This window comes from Staurois parvus, unplaced genomic scaffold (assembly GCF_062004578.1).
Source record: "Staurois parvus isolate SC_StPar_1 unplaced genomic scaffold, SC_StPar_1.0 ptg000192l, whole genome shotgun sequence".
NCBI lineage: Eukaryota > Metazoa > Chordata > Amphibia > Anura > Ranidae > Staurois > Staurois parvus.
The window spans coordinates 10,634,503-10,655,086 of NW_028317988.1; the positions used below are offsets into that span (position 1 = coordinate 10,634,503).

General features: G+C 42.2%; 1 protein-coding gene across 1 annotated transcript in view; it reads right to left on the reverse strand.

Moving 5' to 3' along the window:
- The window catches only part of THADA (THADA armadillo repeat containing), an 870,089-nt gene that overhangs the window by 187,946 nt on the left and 661,559 nt on the right, over positions 1 to 20,584 (reverse strand). The window contains exons 32-33 of the mRNA XM_089677843.1: positions 8,098 to 8,477; positions 2,453 to 2,577 (exon numbers count right to left, since the gene is read on the reverse strand). Of these exons, the coding sequence (XP_089533969.1) occupies positions 2,453 to 2,577; positions 8,098 to 8,477 (505 nt within the window). The remainder of the gene's footprint in view (positions 1 to 2,452; positions 2,578 to 8,097; positions 8,478 to 20,584) is intronic.

The following is a 20,584-nucleotide window of genomic DNA, read 5'->3' on the forward strand; positions in this document are numbered from 1 at the left end:
ACTCAAATTTGGTCATAAAATTTAGGCCAAAATGTAATCTGCTCCATGTCTTTGCTAAAAAAAAAAAAAATCCCAATACCTGTAAATTAATTGGTTTACGTGAAATTTATAGCATTCACAAATGGCAGTATATATACTGGGATTTTCTATTTTTACTAGTAATGGGGGCGATTAGCAACTTATAGTGGGACTGCGGCGAGCATTCTGACACTGGGGGGGGGGGGGACTGACTGACTTGGTGTCACTGACATCCCCAGTAACACCAATACAGTGATTAGTGCTAATAAAAAACATTGACACTGTACCAATGGCACTAGTACACACAATGAGAAAACTACCACTTTTGAAGTGACCATCCGATACTCTGATCGTTAGTACACAGCTTTCGAGAGCCTATCATGACAGTTCATATGAAATTATCTGAAGGGACAAGCACAAAAACTGTTCTCGTACAATAATAGAACATATCATTTTCGTTTAATCAGTACAGTATTCATCCAAGTGACCAAGACAAGTACTATACATGCGTCACTGAAAGCATTTGGATGGCTCGCAGTGACTGGTGTAATATACTGTATGTCCTTAACCTCCCTAGCGGTCTGATTATGTCCATATTTCTGTGCTCAAAGCGGTACATTTTTTTGCATGGAAATGTATAGTTTTTTTATTGTAGGCCTGTAATTTTTAGGAATAACTCACTGAAATCTGTCTGAACAAGAGTCTAGTAAACATCCCGGGTATGATACTATTTGAAACACGAAATTATAAATTATAATTTAATAAATAATCATAAAAAATAATAATATAATAATAATAAATTTAATTCAATAATATAATCAAACCAAAAACACTGAAATTTGAAATATAGCGCCAAGTTTGCACATCACTGAGCAAAGTCACAAAATCGTTTTCAGTGTCTGATGACGAATCTCCCCACGAATCATTATCACTCAATTCTGCAAGTGGTTCTAATTTACTATCGCTGTTCTCTAGCCGGTCTAAAACCGCTTTTGACCTACAGGGACGCTTTTTGGACGCCATGGACGTTTCTCAGTTTCCAGGCAGAAAGAACGGTACAAATGCAGGCAGGGCACAGGACAAAGCACTCGGGACAAAATGTATGTGAAATGGTTTGATACAGGAATGTTATACTATGTGATTTTAGTGTATTAGTGAATGTCACTTTTGGTCATTTTCAAATTTCCCGCCAGTTCTGTCCCCCATACGCCCCGACGCTTGCAGGGGACGGAACCTAGATCACAGATGCCGTCATCCGCCGGATTACATTGCCGGGGACACCGCAGAAGGGACATCGTGGGAGAGCAGGACAAGGTAAGTGAAGAACAGATGCCGGCGCAGTGTAGCTCGGGGTTACCGCTTTTGGTACTGAAACTTTACCCCGAGCTACACTCGGGAATACCTCCAGGGAGGTTAATCAACAGTAGAATATTTGCCTGTTGAATAATAGGACTTAGGGCTTGTTCACACTTGACTGTTTTTCCAACTCTTGCCAAACGCCCCTATAGCATTTGACAAGCGTTGGTCTGGTGTTTGCGGAGCATTTTTAACGCTCCGCAAATGCTGCATGTGCGGTTTAGCGGAGGTTGCTAGGCGTTTGCCAAGTGTTAAAAACACCTATAATGAAGTTTGAATGGTGTTAACGCTCCGCAAACCGCGTCGCAACCGCACCGGAAACGCTGGCTGGGTGTTTGCAGAGCGGCACCATAGACTTGAATAGGAGGCTTCAACTCCTCCTGACTCGACCAGAGGCGTCCGTTTTGCCGCAACGTGACGCTAACGCTCCCGTTTGAACAGCACCATGTGCTGCAACGTGCAGAATTTTCCCAGGAGTTTGGGAAACGGTAAAAACGCTTCCGTAACGTCTGTCTGCCGCTTGCTAACAAGGCTAGTGTGAACGTATCCTTATAGAATACTGATAAAACTGCAATATTGGAAGACTGATCATGTTCTACCTTTGTCTTATGTTAGGCCGTGTGAGTTGATTTCAGTTTACACTCTGTGGAGAGTAGCATTTGTTTGAAAGATTGCAGTTTTTCTGAACTCTAAACAATCACTTAAAACAATCTTGAAAAAGACTTGTCCACAGCACATGATCTAAAACAGATGGAAGATTGTTTCAAGCAATAACTCCCACTTTTACAGATCATAGTTTACAGTAATAGATTTTGTACTTAGAAAGTTGGATATAATGTTCAATTTATGAAACTTTTATCAAGTATTTGGAAAAATTGGCCAACGCATGGCTGGCCTAAACTCAGGACAAGCAGTGATGATTCCGGAGGGTCACATTATTGTAGATAAAAAAACCACAAAGAAACTGCTACACGACAGTGATGAGAATGTGGATTGTGACAGCATTATACAATATTCGTTCTCTCTAATAGCTGTAATCGAACATCAAATGAAAGACAGCAGAACTATCATTACACACCTGTGGCTTGTAGCGGATACAAGATTTATAATCCTCCTTAGCAAGTCTTTAGGCTCCATTTGGAAATTCTGTTTTGCCATCAAAAGAACCTTTTCAGCATTCATTTCATGAAGGATTTTCATCACCTGACAAGCAATTGGGAAAATGTCCTTGTGAGAATCAAGCAAAAAGCGTTAAATATTTGATTTTTGCATGTATTATCCAGCCCTCACCTCACCAGGAGGCATAAATAAATACTAATGCTCGACATTATCACTGCATGTTTTTGAATATAGGTAATAAATTAAATACAGCTGCAAAAGACGTGCAAGAGGACCACTTTTAAAGGAGAATTATTTTGAAGCAATATAAATGTAGGCAGGCTTTAAAGGAGAAATATGGCCAAAGCGCTTTTTGCTATACCTACCCAATGGATGCCGGAGTGCACTTAGTTCTGCACTCCTGTGACCCACATTCAGCCAACAGCAGCTCATGTCAGCTGACATGACAGAGCGGGTCTAGGCTCTGTAAGGATTCCGACAATAATTTTGGCATCTTCCCAGACACCTGACCGGAGCTGGCTCAGCCTTTTAGTGGCGTGCTGAGCGTTTCTTCCACTCCTCCTGGTGCTCTAGTGAGTGCTGGAGGGGCAGAGCAGAGAGCTGGTGACTGACAGTCTGCTCACTGAAGACTGTGAACCGAGCGATCAGCGGTCATGTAATCACCTAGTTCGTAGGGAACAGTTACAGCTCAGATATGTGCTGTAGCCATCTAGGTGAGTATGCATGTTTATTTTTTGTTATTCCCATACTGAAAACCTGGCTGAACAAATATTTTCTAAACATACTGTAAGAGCTATGTGTACTCTTCTGTGTGTACTATCGCCTACTCTGCTCACTTGTAGGCGATCTCTGAAAACCTATCTCTTCAGGGAAGCCTATCCTGCCTTCAGTTAATTACCAAATCTTCTATTCCTCCTATCTGTTCACCTCCTACAGTTATTACAGTTGCAAGAAAAAGTATGCGAACCCCCTTGGGATTACGTGGAGTTTTGCATGAATTGGGCATAAAATGTGCTCTGAACGTCATCTAAGTCACAACAATAGAACAACACAGTCTGCTGAACATAATACTACACAAACATTAGACGTTGCCATGGTTTAATTGCACATAACATGTAAACATTCACAGTGCTGGGAGGAAAAAGTATGTGAACCTTTGGACTTAATAACTGGTTGACCCTCCTTTGGCAGCAATAACCTCAACCAAACGTTTCCTGTAGTTGCAGATCAGACCTGCACAACGATCTGGAGTCATTTTGGACCACTCCTCTTCACAAAACTGTTTCAGTGTCGCAATATTCTGGCAAAACATGGCGGAGGGAGCATCATGGTTTGGGGCTGCTTTGCTGCCTCAGGGCCTGGACGGATTGTTGTCATTGATGGGAAAATGAATTCCAGAGTTTATCAAGACATTTTGCAGGAAAATGTACGACCATCTGTCCGCCAACTGAAGCTCCGCAGAGGATGGGTGATGCAACAGGACAATGACCCAAATCATACAAGTAATTCAACAAAACAATGGCTGCAACAGCACAGAATACGCCTTCTGGAGTGGCCCAGTCAGAGTCCTGACCTCAACCCGATTGAAATGCTGTGGCATGACCTTAAGAGAGCGATTCACACCAGACATTCCAAGAATATTGCTACACTGAAACGGTTTTGTGAAGAGGAGTGGTCCAAAATTACTCCAGATCCTTGTGCAGGTCTGATCTGCAACTACAGGAAACATTTGGTTGAGGTTATTGCTGCCAAAGGAGGGTCAACCAGTTATTAAGTCCAAAGGTTCACATACTTTTTCCTCCCTGCACTGTGAATGTTTACATGTTATGTGCAATTAAACCATGGCAACATCTAATGTTTGTGTAGTATTATGTTCAGCAGACTGTGTTCTTCTATTGTTGTGACTTAGATGATGTTCAGAGCCCATTTTATGCCCAATTCATGCAAAACTCCACGTGATCCCAAGGGGTTCACATACTTTTTCTTGCAACTGTACCTTTTTTACCACCAGCCCCTCCCTATTTGATTGTAAGCTCCCATGATCAGGGCCCTCCTATCTCTCTTGTATTGAACTGTATCTTTGCTGTATTGTCTCCCTTTATATTGTAAAGCGCTGAGCAAACTATTGGCGCTATATAAATCCTGTATAATAATAATAATAAATGTACAGTCTATTCGCTTTTAGTAAATCAACCCCATTTGTGATCAATTATCTTTTTTACATTGTCTCAGTGGTTAGCACAGTGGGCCTGCAGCTCTGGGGTCCTCACTTTTCTTCCCACTAGTGATCCTCCATGCTTGTAGCTTTTCTGATTTGCTCCGTTGTAGGTCCTCTTGGTGCTCCCAGTTCCTCCCTAAAGTGGTGCGCTAAAACTAACACGGATAATATTCAATATACAATCGTCCTAAATGACTTCCACCCACTTTCACAGATACATGGTTTTCCAATGCAATTAATCAATAATCACCTTTACCACAAAATACAAAGCAATTAAATCCATCCAGGATCCCAGGTGTGTTACCAGGACCAGAGAGGGGGGAAGCCTATGACCAGACCCGATCGCAGTTTATCCGCTTAAGGGTGCTTTTGAGTGACATGTCCAGTACCCATATCTGCAGAGGAGAGGATCCCGTCCCAGGCTGGACCTTAAAAGGAACCTCTACGTCTGGCATTTCTGAGTTATGCGCATTAAGACTGCGCTTCTGGTGAGTGGGCAATTTTACTATTGGTCGCACATCACCGGATTATTTTGATTCACACCGGGATATAGATATTCTGCCTATCAATAATCAGCGGGGACTGTCACCTGAGACATATATCACCATCTGTGGCACCTTTATGTATTGATTACTTATTGCTTCTCATTCAGGACGATTGTATTTTGAATATTATCCGTATAAGTTTTAGCGCTGTACTTGTTGTTTTTTACATTGCTTATTTAGAAAGGTCTGTGGTTCTTTTTTTGGTGCAATAGCTACTATTGTGAGCGCTCACTGTATTATTGTTCTTACCTCCCTAAAGTGGAACTAAATTCTCTCAATCAGCATTCACTATTTTTAATCCTTATGTTGTTAGTATTAATAAATCAATAGGAAGATATATTATATTTACTTGGTTAAAACTTTATTTTTTACATTTCTTCTTGCTTTTTGGCCTAGGCCAAAATTATGTCATATGTCCCAGGAGTCTTCATGGCATTTTTTGTCCCTTCATCTGGAGGAGGTTCTATCTCAGCTAAGCACACCCTCCTGCATGCATGCCTCAGCTAAGGGCAGATGGAATCCAGGAAGTCAATGCTACATGAATCATCTGCCGTTACTCAAGATGGCTATGACTATGATGCTTGGGAGGTGTTTTTCAAAGTGATTTCTCAACAGAATAAAGCATGGAGACATGAATGGATGGGTATATTTGCTCTTAATATTACAAATGAATGTAATATAATTTTCAGCCTGTAGTGCTCAGATACAATTCATTTCTGCATTATATAACTGTCTGCGCACCTGTACTCCTCTAACACAGTGAAGAGGGTGGACATCTTAAGGTTTGAATTGGTAGTACATGCTGTAACTTGCACACTGTACCCTTTATGAATAAAGTACTTTTTATTGGGAGGACGATTTGCCGGCTCTTCACCTTATACACGTATGCTGTTTAACCACTTCAGCTCCTGAGGATTTACCCCCCTTAATGACCAGGCCTCTTTTTGCTACTCGGCGCTGCACTAATTCAACTGATAATTGCGCGGTCATGCAATGCTGCACCCAAACGAAATTTACGTCCTTTTTTTCACACAAATAGAGCTTTCTTTCGGTGGTATTTGATCACCTGTGCGCTTTTTATTTTTCATGCTATAAACAAAAAAAGGCCAAAAATTTTGAAGAAAAACAATATTTTTTACTTTCAGCTATAAAAAATATATAGTAAACTCAAAGTTGGTTATAAATTTAGGCCAAAATGTATTCTGCTCCATGTTTTTGGTAAAAAAAATCCCAATAAGTGTATATTGATTGCTTTGTGTGGAAGTTATAGCGCCTACAAACTATGGTATAAATACTGCAATTTACGCCATTTTTCTGCTATACAGCGCTGCGCTAGTTTAACGGACAATTGCGCGGTCATGCAATACGGTACAAAAATTAAATTTACATCCTTTTTTTCCCCAGAAATTGAGCTTTCTTTTGGTGGTATTTGATCGCCTGTGCGGTTTTTATTTTTTGCGCAATAAAAAAAAAGGCTGACAATTTTGAGGAAAAAAAAAACAATATTTTGGACTTTTTGCTATAAAACATGTCCAGTAAAAAAAAAATGCAAAAATCAAATTTAGTCATAAATTTCTGCCAAAATGCATTCCGCGACATGTCTTTGCTAAAAAAAAAAACCAATACGTGTAAATTAATTGGTTTACATGAAAGTTATAGCGTTTACAAATGGCGGGAAAGATACTGGGATTTTTAATTTTTATTTATACTAATAATGGCGCCGATCAGCGACATATGGCGGCAATCAGCGACATATGACGGCGACCAGCGACTTATGGAGGGACTGCGGCAGACATTTTGACACTGGGGGGGGAGCTGACTTGGGGTCACTGGCATCCCCAGTGACACCAATACAGTGATCAGTGAAAAAAAACCACTGAAACTGTACTAATGTCACTGGGGAGGAAGGGGTTAACATTTTTAGAATTTGCAGTGTAAGGGGAGTGTTTTACTGGGGGGTGGGGGTGTGTACTGGAGGGGGGGGGGAGGGAGGGGGGAGCTGCTCGAGGGAGAAAAACTGTTCTCTCCCTCTGCAGCTTGGCGGCGAACTGTCACAGAGCAGGGCTGTGTGTAAACAATGCAGCCCTGCTCTTTGTCAGTGATCACCGCTCATCGCGGGAAAAACCGGCCGTGACCCGGCGGCGGAGACCCGCTGCTGACACCCGTGGGACAGGTAGGGAGGCGCGCGCCCCCTACCTGTTTTGTAGGCACACGTTTTAAAACGTGCTTTTGCCTACGAGCGCCGCCCTGCCACCGTTTATATGCGGTGGCTGGGCGGCAAGTGGTTACAGTGCCAGGAAGACACTGTGAGCTTTGGATCACCGTTGGTCTACGTCCAGGAGAAATCAGTCTAGGTGTACATTTTTGTTTATGTCCCTTAGGCTGCTTTCACATTGATCTGTTTTTCTTCCACATTTGCGTTACAAAAATGTGTGACTATGTATTCCTATGGAGCTCTTCACACTGATTCGCTGTGTTTTTTAAAATCTTTCTTGCTGCATTTTTATATGCAGGTTTGGTCCAGTAAAAAAAAAACACACACTAAAAATGCACCTCCACATCGAAATGAATGGAAAACACAGCAAAACGATAAAAATGAACTCACGTTGCGTTTTTGGTGGAGTTTTTAAGTCTCATGTCCTGTAAAAAATGCATTGCAAATGTGGTCTAAACTTGGCACAACACAGCAAAAAATGCTTATAAGTTTTTGCTATGGATCGATGTAAAAGTAAATGGCAAGCTGAAAGGTGCTCTGAGCACTGACCTCTGTGATTCAGTATTCTGTATTGTGGAATATGTTGGCACTAAGTAATTGGACAAAATAAATGAATCAATGGTTACCTGGCACAGGCACTCTGAATTTGTTTCCTTGTTCATCATTTCAAACAAGGTCTTCTCTACAGCTGGAGACAGCAGTGATCCTCTAGCCTCCCCATGGCTGGTCTTCAGAACAAATTCCAGTGTCAATAAGCGAACTTCATACAAGTCTGACACCAGCATCCTTTGTAATAGGATGGAAGGGTTTTGGACATCAGCAAAATCCCTCCAAACAACACATGGACCTCCAATCTGGTTCAACATAGATAATATCAGTCTAGAAGTGCTCTGCATGTACAGAACTAGTCCAGGAACAGAGGCTGTGTGCTGGGAACCTTCCAACAATTCACAATCTTCAATGACACGGTGTACATCGGCCCAGAAGCTGGATCCTTGTGATACCCCTGGCCAAAAGGTAAAAAAAAAAAAAAAATTATAGCTGGAATTTAAAGTTTATGTAAACCCAATCCCTAAAATCTCATGTAAGGTTTAACATGTTAATGCAATTTTAAAACACATTTTCAAAATTTTTAAAACAGCTGCTTTTCCTAAAGTAGTAGTCTATAAAAAAGGCAATTGCTTATGATACACATTGCTTTAGTAAACTCAGAGCCATTCAGTTACATCAAGGTTGTGGCATATAACGCCCTCAGTAGTGTTTTCAGAGATACCCATTTCCCTTTGTGATCCGTACATACAGCTAGCCTAACATATAAGATTAAAGTGGCTGTAAACATATTTTTTTAAAATAACAAACAAGTTGATACTTACCTGCTCTGTGCAATATAACGTCTTCTCAGGGCCCCCGCAAAAACTCCTGGCTCCTCCTCTCTGTCCAGTGCCCCTATAGGAAGCAGCTTCCTATGGGGGCATTTACAGTGAAGGAAATAAGTATTTGATCCCCTGCTGATTTTGAATATTTGCCCACTCACGAAGAAATGATCAGTCTAACATGGAATGGTAGGGGTACTGTAACACTGAGAGACAGAATAGCAACAAAAAATTCAAAAGAAATGCATTTCTAACAAATGATGCACTGATTTGCATGTTCATGAGGGAAATAAGTATTTGATCCCCTTCACAAAACATGACTTAGTACTTGGTGGCAAATCCCTTGTTGGCAATCACAGAGGTCAGACATTTCCTGTAGTTGGCCACCAGGTTTGCACACATCTCAGGAGGGATTTTGGCCCACTCCTCTTGGCAGATCCTCTCCAAGTCTTTAAGGTTTGGTGGCTGACATTTGGCAACTCGAACTTTCAGCTCCCTCCACAGATTTTCAATCTACCATTCGACTTTTAGACTGATCATTTCTTTGTGAGCGGGCAAACATTCAAAATCACCATTTTGGATGTAATGTCAAAAGCCCAAGCAGACTCAGAGCTGTTACTTAAGTGACCCCTGAAGACGTCAATCTTTGACAAAACGCGTAGGGGCATGGCCTAAGCATGATGAAGTCATCGTGTATGTCCCAATCTGTGTTTGATGCCAGCTGAGTAATCTTTAAAGTGTTACTAAACCCAAGACTTGGCATTCACTATATCGGGTCTCGCTGGACCTGGCATTCACTATATCTGGTCTCCCAGGACCCTGCATTCACTATATCCGGTCTCCCCGGACCCTGCATTCACTATATCCGGTCTCCCCGGACCCTGCATTCACTATATCTGGTCTCCCCGGACCCTGCATCCACTATATCGGGTCTCCCCGGACCCGGCATTCACTATATCTGGTCTCCCAGGACCCTGCATTCACTATATCTGGTCTCCAACAGTACACAGAACAGGGAAATGCAATTATTTTAGTAAATATAAACTGCTAAATACCTTTTCTCATCAGCTGTTAGAGCAGTCTTGTGACTTCAGCAGAGTACTGGTTAAAGCTTGTAGGAGGAGTTTTCTCTAGGAGGATGCAGAACCTCTGACCTCCGTCTGGGCAGTGCTGATTGGCCCTGTGCTGATCACATGCACTTTCCCAAGGAGAAAAAAAAAAACCTCTCTAGCAATTCACACCACATTGAGCATGTGCAGTGTCTCCACACAATACCTCCTATCCCGAGATAAGAGGGAGACACTGGAAGAATGGGAGGACCACTTTTACACAATGCAGAGGATTAACCCCTTAGGTTCCACAGTGAGTATAACAATCATGCTTTACTGCATATACAGACTGATTGTACTGTTGTGGGTTTAAAGGTGCTGTGATCCTGCATCTTTGTGAGTGCAATATCCATTTAATAAACGTAATCACTTATGATTTTACACTCCTGCAGGCATGTTTCTCTTTTATGTCCATGTACTTTTAGGAAACTGTAGAGCGGAGTTGCCCTACAATATTCCTAACAGGAATGTAGTGGAGGAGCGGAGCCATTAGGGGCGTTCATGTATGCTGATCATGACCACTCATATTTAGAGGGTAATGGCGTTTTGGTGAGTGTCCATTCTATGGGAGCATGGTGGCGGGGTAGAAGGAAGAGCACAGATTGCAATTGGGGGTGACACTAAAATCGCTAAGAATTACTTTCTGTGAAGTTCCTGCAGTAATAAGCACATGCACTTTTGTCTATGTGGACTGGTTTAGAAAAGGTGTTGCACTTCCAACATATGGACTTTTTCTGTGGTATATTTGGATTATTTTATTTAACTACTTCACCTCCGAAGGTTTATTCATTTATTTCGGGTACTTATAAAGCGCTGTCAATTTATGCAGAGCTTTACATATTATCATTATTATTATACAGTATTTATAAAGCGCCAACAGTTCGCTCAGCGCTGTACATTACAATGGGAGACAGAACATGCGACAGTACGAAAACAATACAATGTGATACACGAGGGGTTCGAGGGCCCTGCTCTTACGAGCTTACAATCTAGGATATCTACATTTCACATTCACATCAGTCCCTAACCCACAAGGGGCGCACAATCTCACATTCATACATACACATACTAGGGCCAATTTAGACAGGATCCAATTAACCTACCAGCCTGTCTTTGGAGTGTAGGAGGAAACCAGACTACTCGGAGGAAACCCACGCAGGCACAGGGAGAATATGCAAACTCCAGGCAGGAGGTGCAGTGGCTTGGATTTGAACCAACGATCCTAGTACTGCCAGGCAGAAGTGCTAACCATTTAGCCACTGTGGCTTTACCCTTTTCATGGCCAGAGCATTTTTGCTATTCATCACTGCGCTACTTTAACTGGCAATTATTCAGTCATGCAACACTGTACTAAAATGAAATTTATATAGCTTTTTTTTTTTTTTACATATACAGTATAGAGCTTTCTTTTGGTGGAATTTGATCACCACTGGATTTTTTTTTTATATAAGCCAAAAAGACTGAAAACTTTGAAAAAAAAAAAACCTATATTTTCTACTTTCTGTTATAAAACATATCCAATAACAAATATTTTAAAAAATCACATTTCTTTATACATTTAGGTAAAAATGTATACGGCTACATGTCTTTGATAAAAAAATAAAAATACAAAAATAACAATGTGTGTATATTATTTGGTTTGTGTGAAGGTTCTAGTGTCTACAAACTATGGAATATATACTGGAATTGACGCAGCTATAGATGCTATACTGGTGATGGTGGTGATCAGCGATGTTTAGTGTGTGTATGTATATATTATTATTATTATTATACAGGATTTATATAGTGCCAACAGTTTGCTCAGCGCTTTACAATATAACATATCTCCTAGATTGTAAGCTCGAAAGAGCAGGGCCCTCAATCCCCTCATGTTTTGCATTGTATTGGTATTGTTCTGTCACATGTTCTGTCCCCCTTTGTAATGTACAGCGCTGAGCGAACCATTGGAGCTTTATAAATACTGTATAATAATAATAACGGGAGACAATACAGCAACAATACAGTTCAATACAGGAGGGATAGGAGGATCCTTGGAGCTTACAATCTAAGAGATATACATACACACTCACACAGTCATAGCCAAATATATTTTGTCCACTTCATTTTTGAAGTTTTGCGTGGAATGTTTAAGATTTGGCTTTTTGTTTCTCCACTTTTTTGTGCCATAAAAATACAAACAAAAGAAATAAACATGCGAATGTATAAACACTTATAATTGCAATCTGCAGGGGTGCCAATATTTTTGGACATGACTCTATATATATATATATATATATATATATATATCTGTACATTGTTCTAATGACACTGGCTGGGAGAGGGGTAAACATCTAGGAGCAATGAAGGGGTTAACAGTGTGCCTAACAAGTGTAATGTGTATAACTTGTGCTGCTTTTACTCACACAATTTGCGGTTTTTCCTCCCTCCTTTTTCAGAACTCTGTGCTGCGATTGGACACAGCCAATCGGCAGGTTTCAGACAAAATCAAAAATTTGAAACCTGCTGACAAACTTGTGCTGTGTCCAATCACGACATGGGTCAGCAGGGAGGGGCACCTGAAACCCGGAAGCCAGGAGGCGATGTATGTGGCCTAACCTGGCTGTGCTGCCCGGCCGCAGTACATGTACTCTGGGCAGCCGGCAAGCAGCTAAAGGCGCATGCACTTTATTTTACATTTGATATATTTCCATAGTGTTTTTATTGATTTATTTGAGGGTTTCATACATATATGACTGGTCATTTAACGATTAGTGAATTTTATTTATTTCAGGTACTTAAAAAGCGCCGTCAATTTACGCAGCGCTTTACACATATATATTGTACATTCACATCAGTCCCCGACCCTCAAGGGGCGTACAATCTAAGGTCGCTAACTCACATTCATATACAAGAGCCAATTTAGACAGGATCCAATTAACCTACCACCATGTCTTTGGAGTGTGGGAGGAAACTGGAGTACCCGGATGAAACCCACGCAGGCACAGGGAGAACATGCAAACTCCAGGCAGGTGGTGCTGGGGTTGGGATTCGAACCAACAACCCTAGTACTGCCAGGCGGAATTGCTAACCATTTAGCCACTGTGCTGCCCAATGAATTTAAAAGGCACGGGCATGTTATTTTTTGTGGGGGTTCGCACTGTCACTACATTGAATATTTTGGTTGGTATCAAATGTTTTATGTGTATTGATTGACGTGTATTTTACTTTTTTCATTTTGCAGGTAGATGTTCATTGAAATATTTTTTTTTTGGGGGGGGGGGGGAATTTAGCGCTGCCTCAGTAAAGTACGAGTAATTTATGTTAGCGGTTTGATAGTCACGAGCGCGGTTTTGTAAGTTTATATTGTTTCTGGATAAGCGGCTTACAGATAATGATATCCATACCTACATATTACAAAATACATCACGTCCTTCAGACTGATATAAATAGCTATTTATAAGTCCTATCCAAACACACAAACCAAATATGCTCCACATTAATAGTTCCTGATGACAGTCTTCATTTTTCTCAGAAATGATACACAGAGAACTATGTAATATGTAATTGGGCATGCTGCAAACACTAAACATTCATTCCTGTGTTGTTGTGTTTCGAATAAAAGAGTTTTTTTTTTTTTCAAGGAAACAGAATCCTCAGGAATTTATTGGCCTCCTGTTGTCTTTATCCAAACACTATAAAACCATAAAAGTGTCCAGTACTTCAGACACCAGCCTGTGCCACATGCTGTATATCAACTGCACATTCATCAGGCAGGGAAGACAAGATGGAGGAGAGGCAAGGCAATCCAATGCTCACCCCTGTGTTTTGTATACAGAGTGCTAATTCCCATTCTTGATAAGGGAGGGGGCTTGCTGTGTGGGGTTAAGATACAGGCGCAACAAATGGGCTTCATGGGCAGGTTAAGACAAAATGTAGAAAGAAGAAACAAAACACATATGCAGCCCATCTCTGCACTCCATGAACATTTCCCATCTTTTATCCCTTTAACTACCTGAGAACAAACCAGTGTCTGCACTCTGAAAGATTTACCCTCCCCTTCATGACCAGGCCATTTTTTTGCTATTTGGCACTGCTTTAACCGCTTCCGCGCCACCCTATAGCAGAAATACTGCTACTGGGCGGTATGGGTGCGCAAAATCACGCATATATACAGTGGGGCAAAAAAGTATTTAGTCAGCCACCAATTGTGCAAGTTCTCCCACTTAAAAAGATGAGAGAGGCCTGTAATTGGCATCATAGGTAGACCTCAACTATGAGAGACAAAATGAGAAAAATAATCCAGACAATCACATTGGCTGATTTGGAAAGAATTTATTTGCAAATTATGGGGGAAAATAAGTATTTGGTCACCTACAAACAAGCAAGATTTCTGGCTCTCACAGACCTGTACCTTCTACTTTAAGAGGCTCCTCTGTCCTGCACTCATTACCTGTATCAATGGCACCTGTTTGAACTTGTTATCAGTATAAAAGACACCTGTCCACAACCTCAAACAGTCACACTCCAAACTCCACTATGGTGAAGACCAAAGAGCTGTTGAAGGACACCAGAAACAAAATTGTAGACCTGCACCAGGCTGGGAAGACTGAATCTGCAATAGGCAAGCAAAGCAGCTTGGTGTGAACAAATCAACTGTGGGAGCAATAATTAGAAAATGGAAGACATACAAGACCACTGATAATCTCCCTCGATCTGGGGCTCGACGCACGATCTCACCCCGTTGGGTCAAAATGATCACAAGAACGGTGAGCAAAAATCCCAGGCCACACGGGGGACCTAGTGAATGACCTGCAGAGAGCTGGAACCAATGTAACAAAGGCTACCATCAGTAACGCACTACGCCACCAGGGACTCAGATCCTGCAGTGCCAGACGTGTCCCCCTGCTTAAGCCAGTACATGTCTGGGCCCGTCTGAAGTTTGCTAGAGAGCATTTGGATGATCCAGAAGAGGATTGGGAGAATGTCATATGGTCAGATGAATCCAAAATAGAACTGTTTGGTAGAAACACAACTTGTCGTGTTTGGAGGAGAGAGAATGCTGAGTTGCATCCAAAGAACACCATACCTACTGTGAAGCATGGGGGTGGCAACATCATGCTTTGGGGATGTTTCTCAAAGGGACCAGGACGACTGATCCATGTACAGGACAGAATGAATGGGGCCATGTATCGTGAGATTTTGAGTGCAAACCTCCTTCCATCAGCAAGGGCATTGAAGATGAAACGTGGCTGGGTCTTCCAACATCACAATGATCCCAAACATACCACCCGGGCAATGAAGGAGTGGCTTCGTAAGAAGCATTTCAAGGTCCTGGAGTGGCCTAGCCAGTCTCCAGATCTCAACCCCATAGAAAACCTTTGGAGGGAGTTGAAAGTCCGTGCTGCCCAGGGACAGCCCTAAAACATCACTGCTCTAGAGGAGATCTGCATGGAGGAATGGGCCAACATACCAGCAACAGTGTGTGCCAACCTTGTGAAGACTTACAGGAAACGTTTGACCTCTGTCATTGCCAACAAAGGATATATAACAAAGTATTGAGATGAACTTTTGATATTGACCAAATACTTATTTTCCACCATAATTTGCAAATAAATTCTTTCCAAATCAGCCAATGTGATTGTTTGGATTTTTTTTCTCATTTTGTCTCTCATAGTTGAGGTCTACCTATGATGCCAATTACAGGCCAATCTCATCTTTTTAAGTGGGAGAACTTGTACAATTGGTGGCTGACTAAATACTTTTTTGCCCCACTGTATATAGTTCCGCGTAGGGGGAGTGTGCAAGCCGCTCACACGCCCTAGGATGTCAATCACAGAGTACCGACGGTGATTCCCCGCCGGCACCCGGCGATCTCCGACGGGGAGAGACCTGTATGTAAACAATACAGATCTCTCCCCTGTTTTCTCCTGCACACTTCTTTGTATGGCTCTGCATAGCACAGCCATACAAAGCAGTGTGCTTACAGTGAAACAGACACACAGCACACATAGTAAAACAGCACACAGTTAACCCTTTGATCATCCCACGTTAACCCCTTCCTGCCCAGTGCCATTAGTATTTTATTTATTATTTGTATTTATTTATTTCAGGTACAATACTACGATATACAATACTACAATACCATCAATTTACGCAGCGCTTTACATATATATTGTACATTTACAAAAAAATTTAATCTCCAAACACAGAGGGGTTTCTTCAGAGTGAGAGCTGTGAAAATGTGGAATAGACTCAAGAGTTGATTCTGGCCAGCTCAGTGGATTGCTTCAAAAAAGTCCTGGATTCTTTCTTAGATACACAGAATATAACTGGATCTAACATTTATAGGTAAAGTTGATCCACGGAATATCCGATTGCCTCTCAGGGGATCAGGAAGGAATTGTTTTCCCTGCAGGAGCAAATTGGGTCATGCTTTGCTGGGTTTTTTTGCCTTCCTCTGGATCAACTGTGGGTGTAGGATTATAACTTTTTTTTTTGGTTGGTTCTTTATGGTTGAACTGGATGGACGTTTGTCTTTTTTCAGCCAGATTATGTAACATCAGTCCCTAACCCTCAAGGGCCATACAATCTAAGGTCCCTAACTCACATTCATACATACACATACTAGGGCCAATTTAGATAGGAGCCAATTAACCTACCAGCATGTCTGTGGTGTGTGGGAGGAAACCAGAGTACCCGGAGGAAACTCACGCAGGCACAGGGAGAACATGCAAACTCCAAGCAGGAGGTGCCGTGGCTGGAATTCAAACCAATGACCCTAGTGCTGCCAGACGGAAGTGCTAACCATTTAGCCACTGTGCTGCCCTTTTTATTAGCACTGATCACTGTATTGGTGTCACTGGGGATGTCAGTGACACCAAGTCAGTTCCCCCCCAGTGTCAGAATGCCCGCCACAGTGCTGCTATAAGTCGCTGATCCCCGCCATTACTAGTAAAAGAAAACAAACAAACAGAAAACTCCAGTATATATACCGCCATTTGTAAACGCTATAACTTTTGTGTAAACCAATTAATTTACACATATTGGGATATTTTTTTTAGTAAATACATGTCGCAGAATACATTTTGGCCTAAATTTATGATGAAATTTGATTTTGTAAATTTTTTTACTGGACATGATTAATAGCAAAAAGTCAAAAATATATATATTTTTTTTCTTTTCAAAATTGTTGCTTTTTTTTATAGCACAAAAAATAAAAAACACAGGCGATCAAATACCATAGAAAGAAAGCTCTATTCATAGGAAAAAAAAAGGACGTAAATTTAATTTGGGTGTAGCGCTGCTTTTTTTTTTTTTATACTAGTAATGGTGGAAATCAGTGATTTATAGCAGGCCTGCGATAGTACGGCTGGGGGGAACTAACTGCCACTGACAAATCCAGTTACACTAATACACTAAATAGTGCTGACACTGTACTAATGACACTGGACAGGAAGGGGTTAACATTTGGTGCGATCAAATGGTTAAGTGTGTGTTAGGGAGTGATTTAACTTTGTACATTGTTGGGTTTTACTAGGGGATGTGCTGGTTTTTATCTCCCTGCTCACAGATCTCTCTCCTGTCAGCTGAATCGCTGTCCTGGACCCAGTGATTGACATCTACAGGAGCCAATGGCAGCACAGGTAGGATGGTGTGCACCCCCCCACCCAGAAATGCACAATCACATATATATACATGATTCTGTGCAGAGCGGCCACCCTGTAGCAGTAAAACCACTATAGGGTGGATGCCAAGTAGTTATAGATCAGGCCAATTCTGACACTTTTTGTTTAGAAGATTTTTTTTTTTTGCTAGAAAATTACATAGAACCCCCAAACATGTCCAGATGGTATTCTGCATACAACCAAAGTATGCAGAATACCATCTATGAACACACAACACGTTGAATCTTGAAGCAGATGGGCTACAGCAGAAGAAGACCACACCGGGTGCCACTCCTGTCAGCTAAGAACAGGAAATGGAGGCCACAATACACAGGATCAACAAAATTGGACAATAGTAGATTGGAAAAATGGTGCCTGGGCTGACAAGTCTCGATTTCAGCTGTGACATTCAGATGGTAGGGTCAGAATATGGAGTAAACTACATGAAAACATGGATCCATCCTGCCTTGTATCAACAGTTCAGGCTGCTGGTGGTGGTGGTGTAATTGTACGGGGGATATTTTCTTGCCACGAGCAAGTTTGACCTAATAAAGATGCCACAGAACTTCTGCCAATTGAATGTAAAATACATTTTATTATTTTTTTTTTCCACCCATAATTGTTTTTGAATGTGTTTTTGTATTTCCAGGGGTTCAGAGACAGCAATGAACAAACGTTCTCACAGTACTTTGTGCTCCCTCTGACCGCTACAGATGCTGTAAAGTCCTGGCTGCACTACGTGTTAAAAGGTTTGAAAGTGGATGACCTGTTCTCTTTAAAGTTGCATAATAAACAGTTCTATGACAGAGGAGTACTTGAGGAATTTTTTCAACACACGTGGGAAGTACGGATTGTGCTGTTAAGGAATTTTCTCTTAGAAGTTTCTCACTCAAAGTAAAATTGTGATACAGTTGCATGCAATCATTTCAGTCATCGAGGTAAAGATTAGCTCATAGGATTTAGAATTAGGTAGCCTTAATCCCTTTCTGTAAATAAAATACATGTATCAAAACATACATTGATGATTTGGACATTATCAGCTTAAGACAGTTTAGGCGCCATTAAAATACTTATCTCTGGAGGCTTAGCTAAAAACCTTTGGTCCCTGAGAACCCAAGCTCTAAGAAATTGGAAGTAGACCTCGTACTAAAACTTTTTTCTTTGCCTTAGAAAGGGCAGAAAAAGGCTAGAACCTCTGTTTCTTTTTTTTGCGGCCTGTGTCCCTGTTGGCAGTGGTGTCCCGAGACAGGTGCGGGGGGGTGCGCGCTGCACCGGGTGACACCTACCGCACAGGGTGACACCAGACCCTCTCCACAAAAAGGTAAGTTGTAAAGCAAGCCGACGATCCCCGCAGGATGGATCTGATCCATCTTGTAGGGATCGTCGGCTTTCTTTACAACTTACCTTTTCATGGAGTGGGTCCGGAGTCACCCCGTATAGGTTGCATGTTGACGATCCCCGCAGGATGGATGGGATCTGCGGATTGGGGAGCATAATGGATCAGACTCTGATCCTTATGCTCAATCCGTAGATCTGAACCCTCCTGCGGGGATCGTCGGCATGCAACCTATATGGGGTAACACCGGGCCCGCTCCACGAAAAGGTAAGTTGTAAAGAAAGCCGACGATCCCCGCAGGATGGATGGGATCTGTGGATTGGGGAGCATAATGGATCAGACTCTGATCCTTATGCTCAATCCGTAGATCTGAACCCTCCTGCGGGGATCGTCGGCATGCAACCTATATGGGGTAACACCGGGCCCGCTCCACGAAAAGGTAAGTTGTAAAGAAAGCCAACGATCCCCGCAGGATGGATGGGATCTATGGGTTGGGGAGCATAATGGATCAGACTCTGATCCATTATGCTCAATCCGCAGATCTGAACCATCCTGCGGGGATCGTCAACATGCAACCTATATGGGGTGACACTGGACCAGCTCCACGAAAAGGTAAGTTGTAAAGAAAGCCGACGATCCCCGCAGGATGGATGGGATCTGCGGATTGGGGAGCATAATGGATCGGACTCTGATCCATTATGCTCAATCCGCAGATCTGAACCCTCCTGCGGGGATCGTCAGCATGCAACCTATACGTGGTGACACCGGACCCGCTCCACGAAAAGGTAAGCTGTAAAGAAAGCCGACGCTCCCCGCAGGATGGATGGGATCTGCGGATTGGGGAGTATAATGGATCGGACTCTGATCCATTATGCTCAATCCGCAGATCTGAACCATCCTGCAGGGATCGTCGGCATGCAACCTATACGGGGTGACACTGGACCCGCTCCACCAAAGGTAAGTTGTAAGGAAAGCCGACAATCCCCGCAGGATGGATGGGATCTGCAGATTGGGGAGCATAATGGATCGGAGTCTGATCCATTATGCTCAATCCGCAGATCCGATTCATTCTGTGGGGATTGTCAGAGGGGGTGTCACCAAGTGTTATCGCACCGGATGACACCAACCCTAGGGACGGTCCTGCCTGTTGGAAAGGATTTCCCTCACTTGTTGTTCCAGTGATGGAGCCCACCTAGAAAAGAATTGAAGAGAAATTTTGTACAGAGGCTAGGATTCTGCCAGGAGTAATTGCCATACCCTCAATGGGGCTATTTTCTCTCTATTTCCTGTTCTATTAAGTGAACAGGAACTAAGATTCTGTCCTCCTGGACATCTGAGGCATGCCCCCAAAATTTGCAAACAAACAAAAGATTTCCCAGCACACTTACCAGCAAGCCTGCAAAACAACTGAATTGTCCTAACAGTTTATATTAAAAGCAGGGTTTTGTTTGTACACATTTGTAAATACAGTATATGCGTAAGTCGCAGTGACCACAACAAGGGCCCTCTGTATGTACTGCGGTCCTAAGGGCTCATGTACACGGGGCGTTTGGAAAACTTTTCTGAACGATAGAAACTGACTGCTGGAAAACGTAGGTTAAAACGCCTGTTTAGCTGCGTTTGCATACCGTGTTCTTGCACGTTTGCTTTTA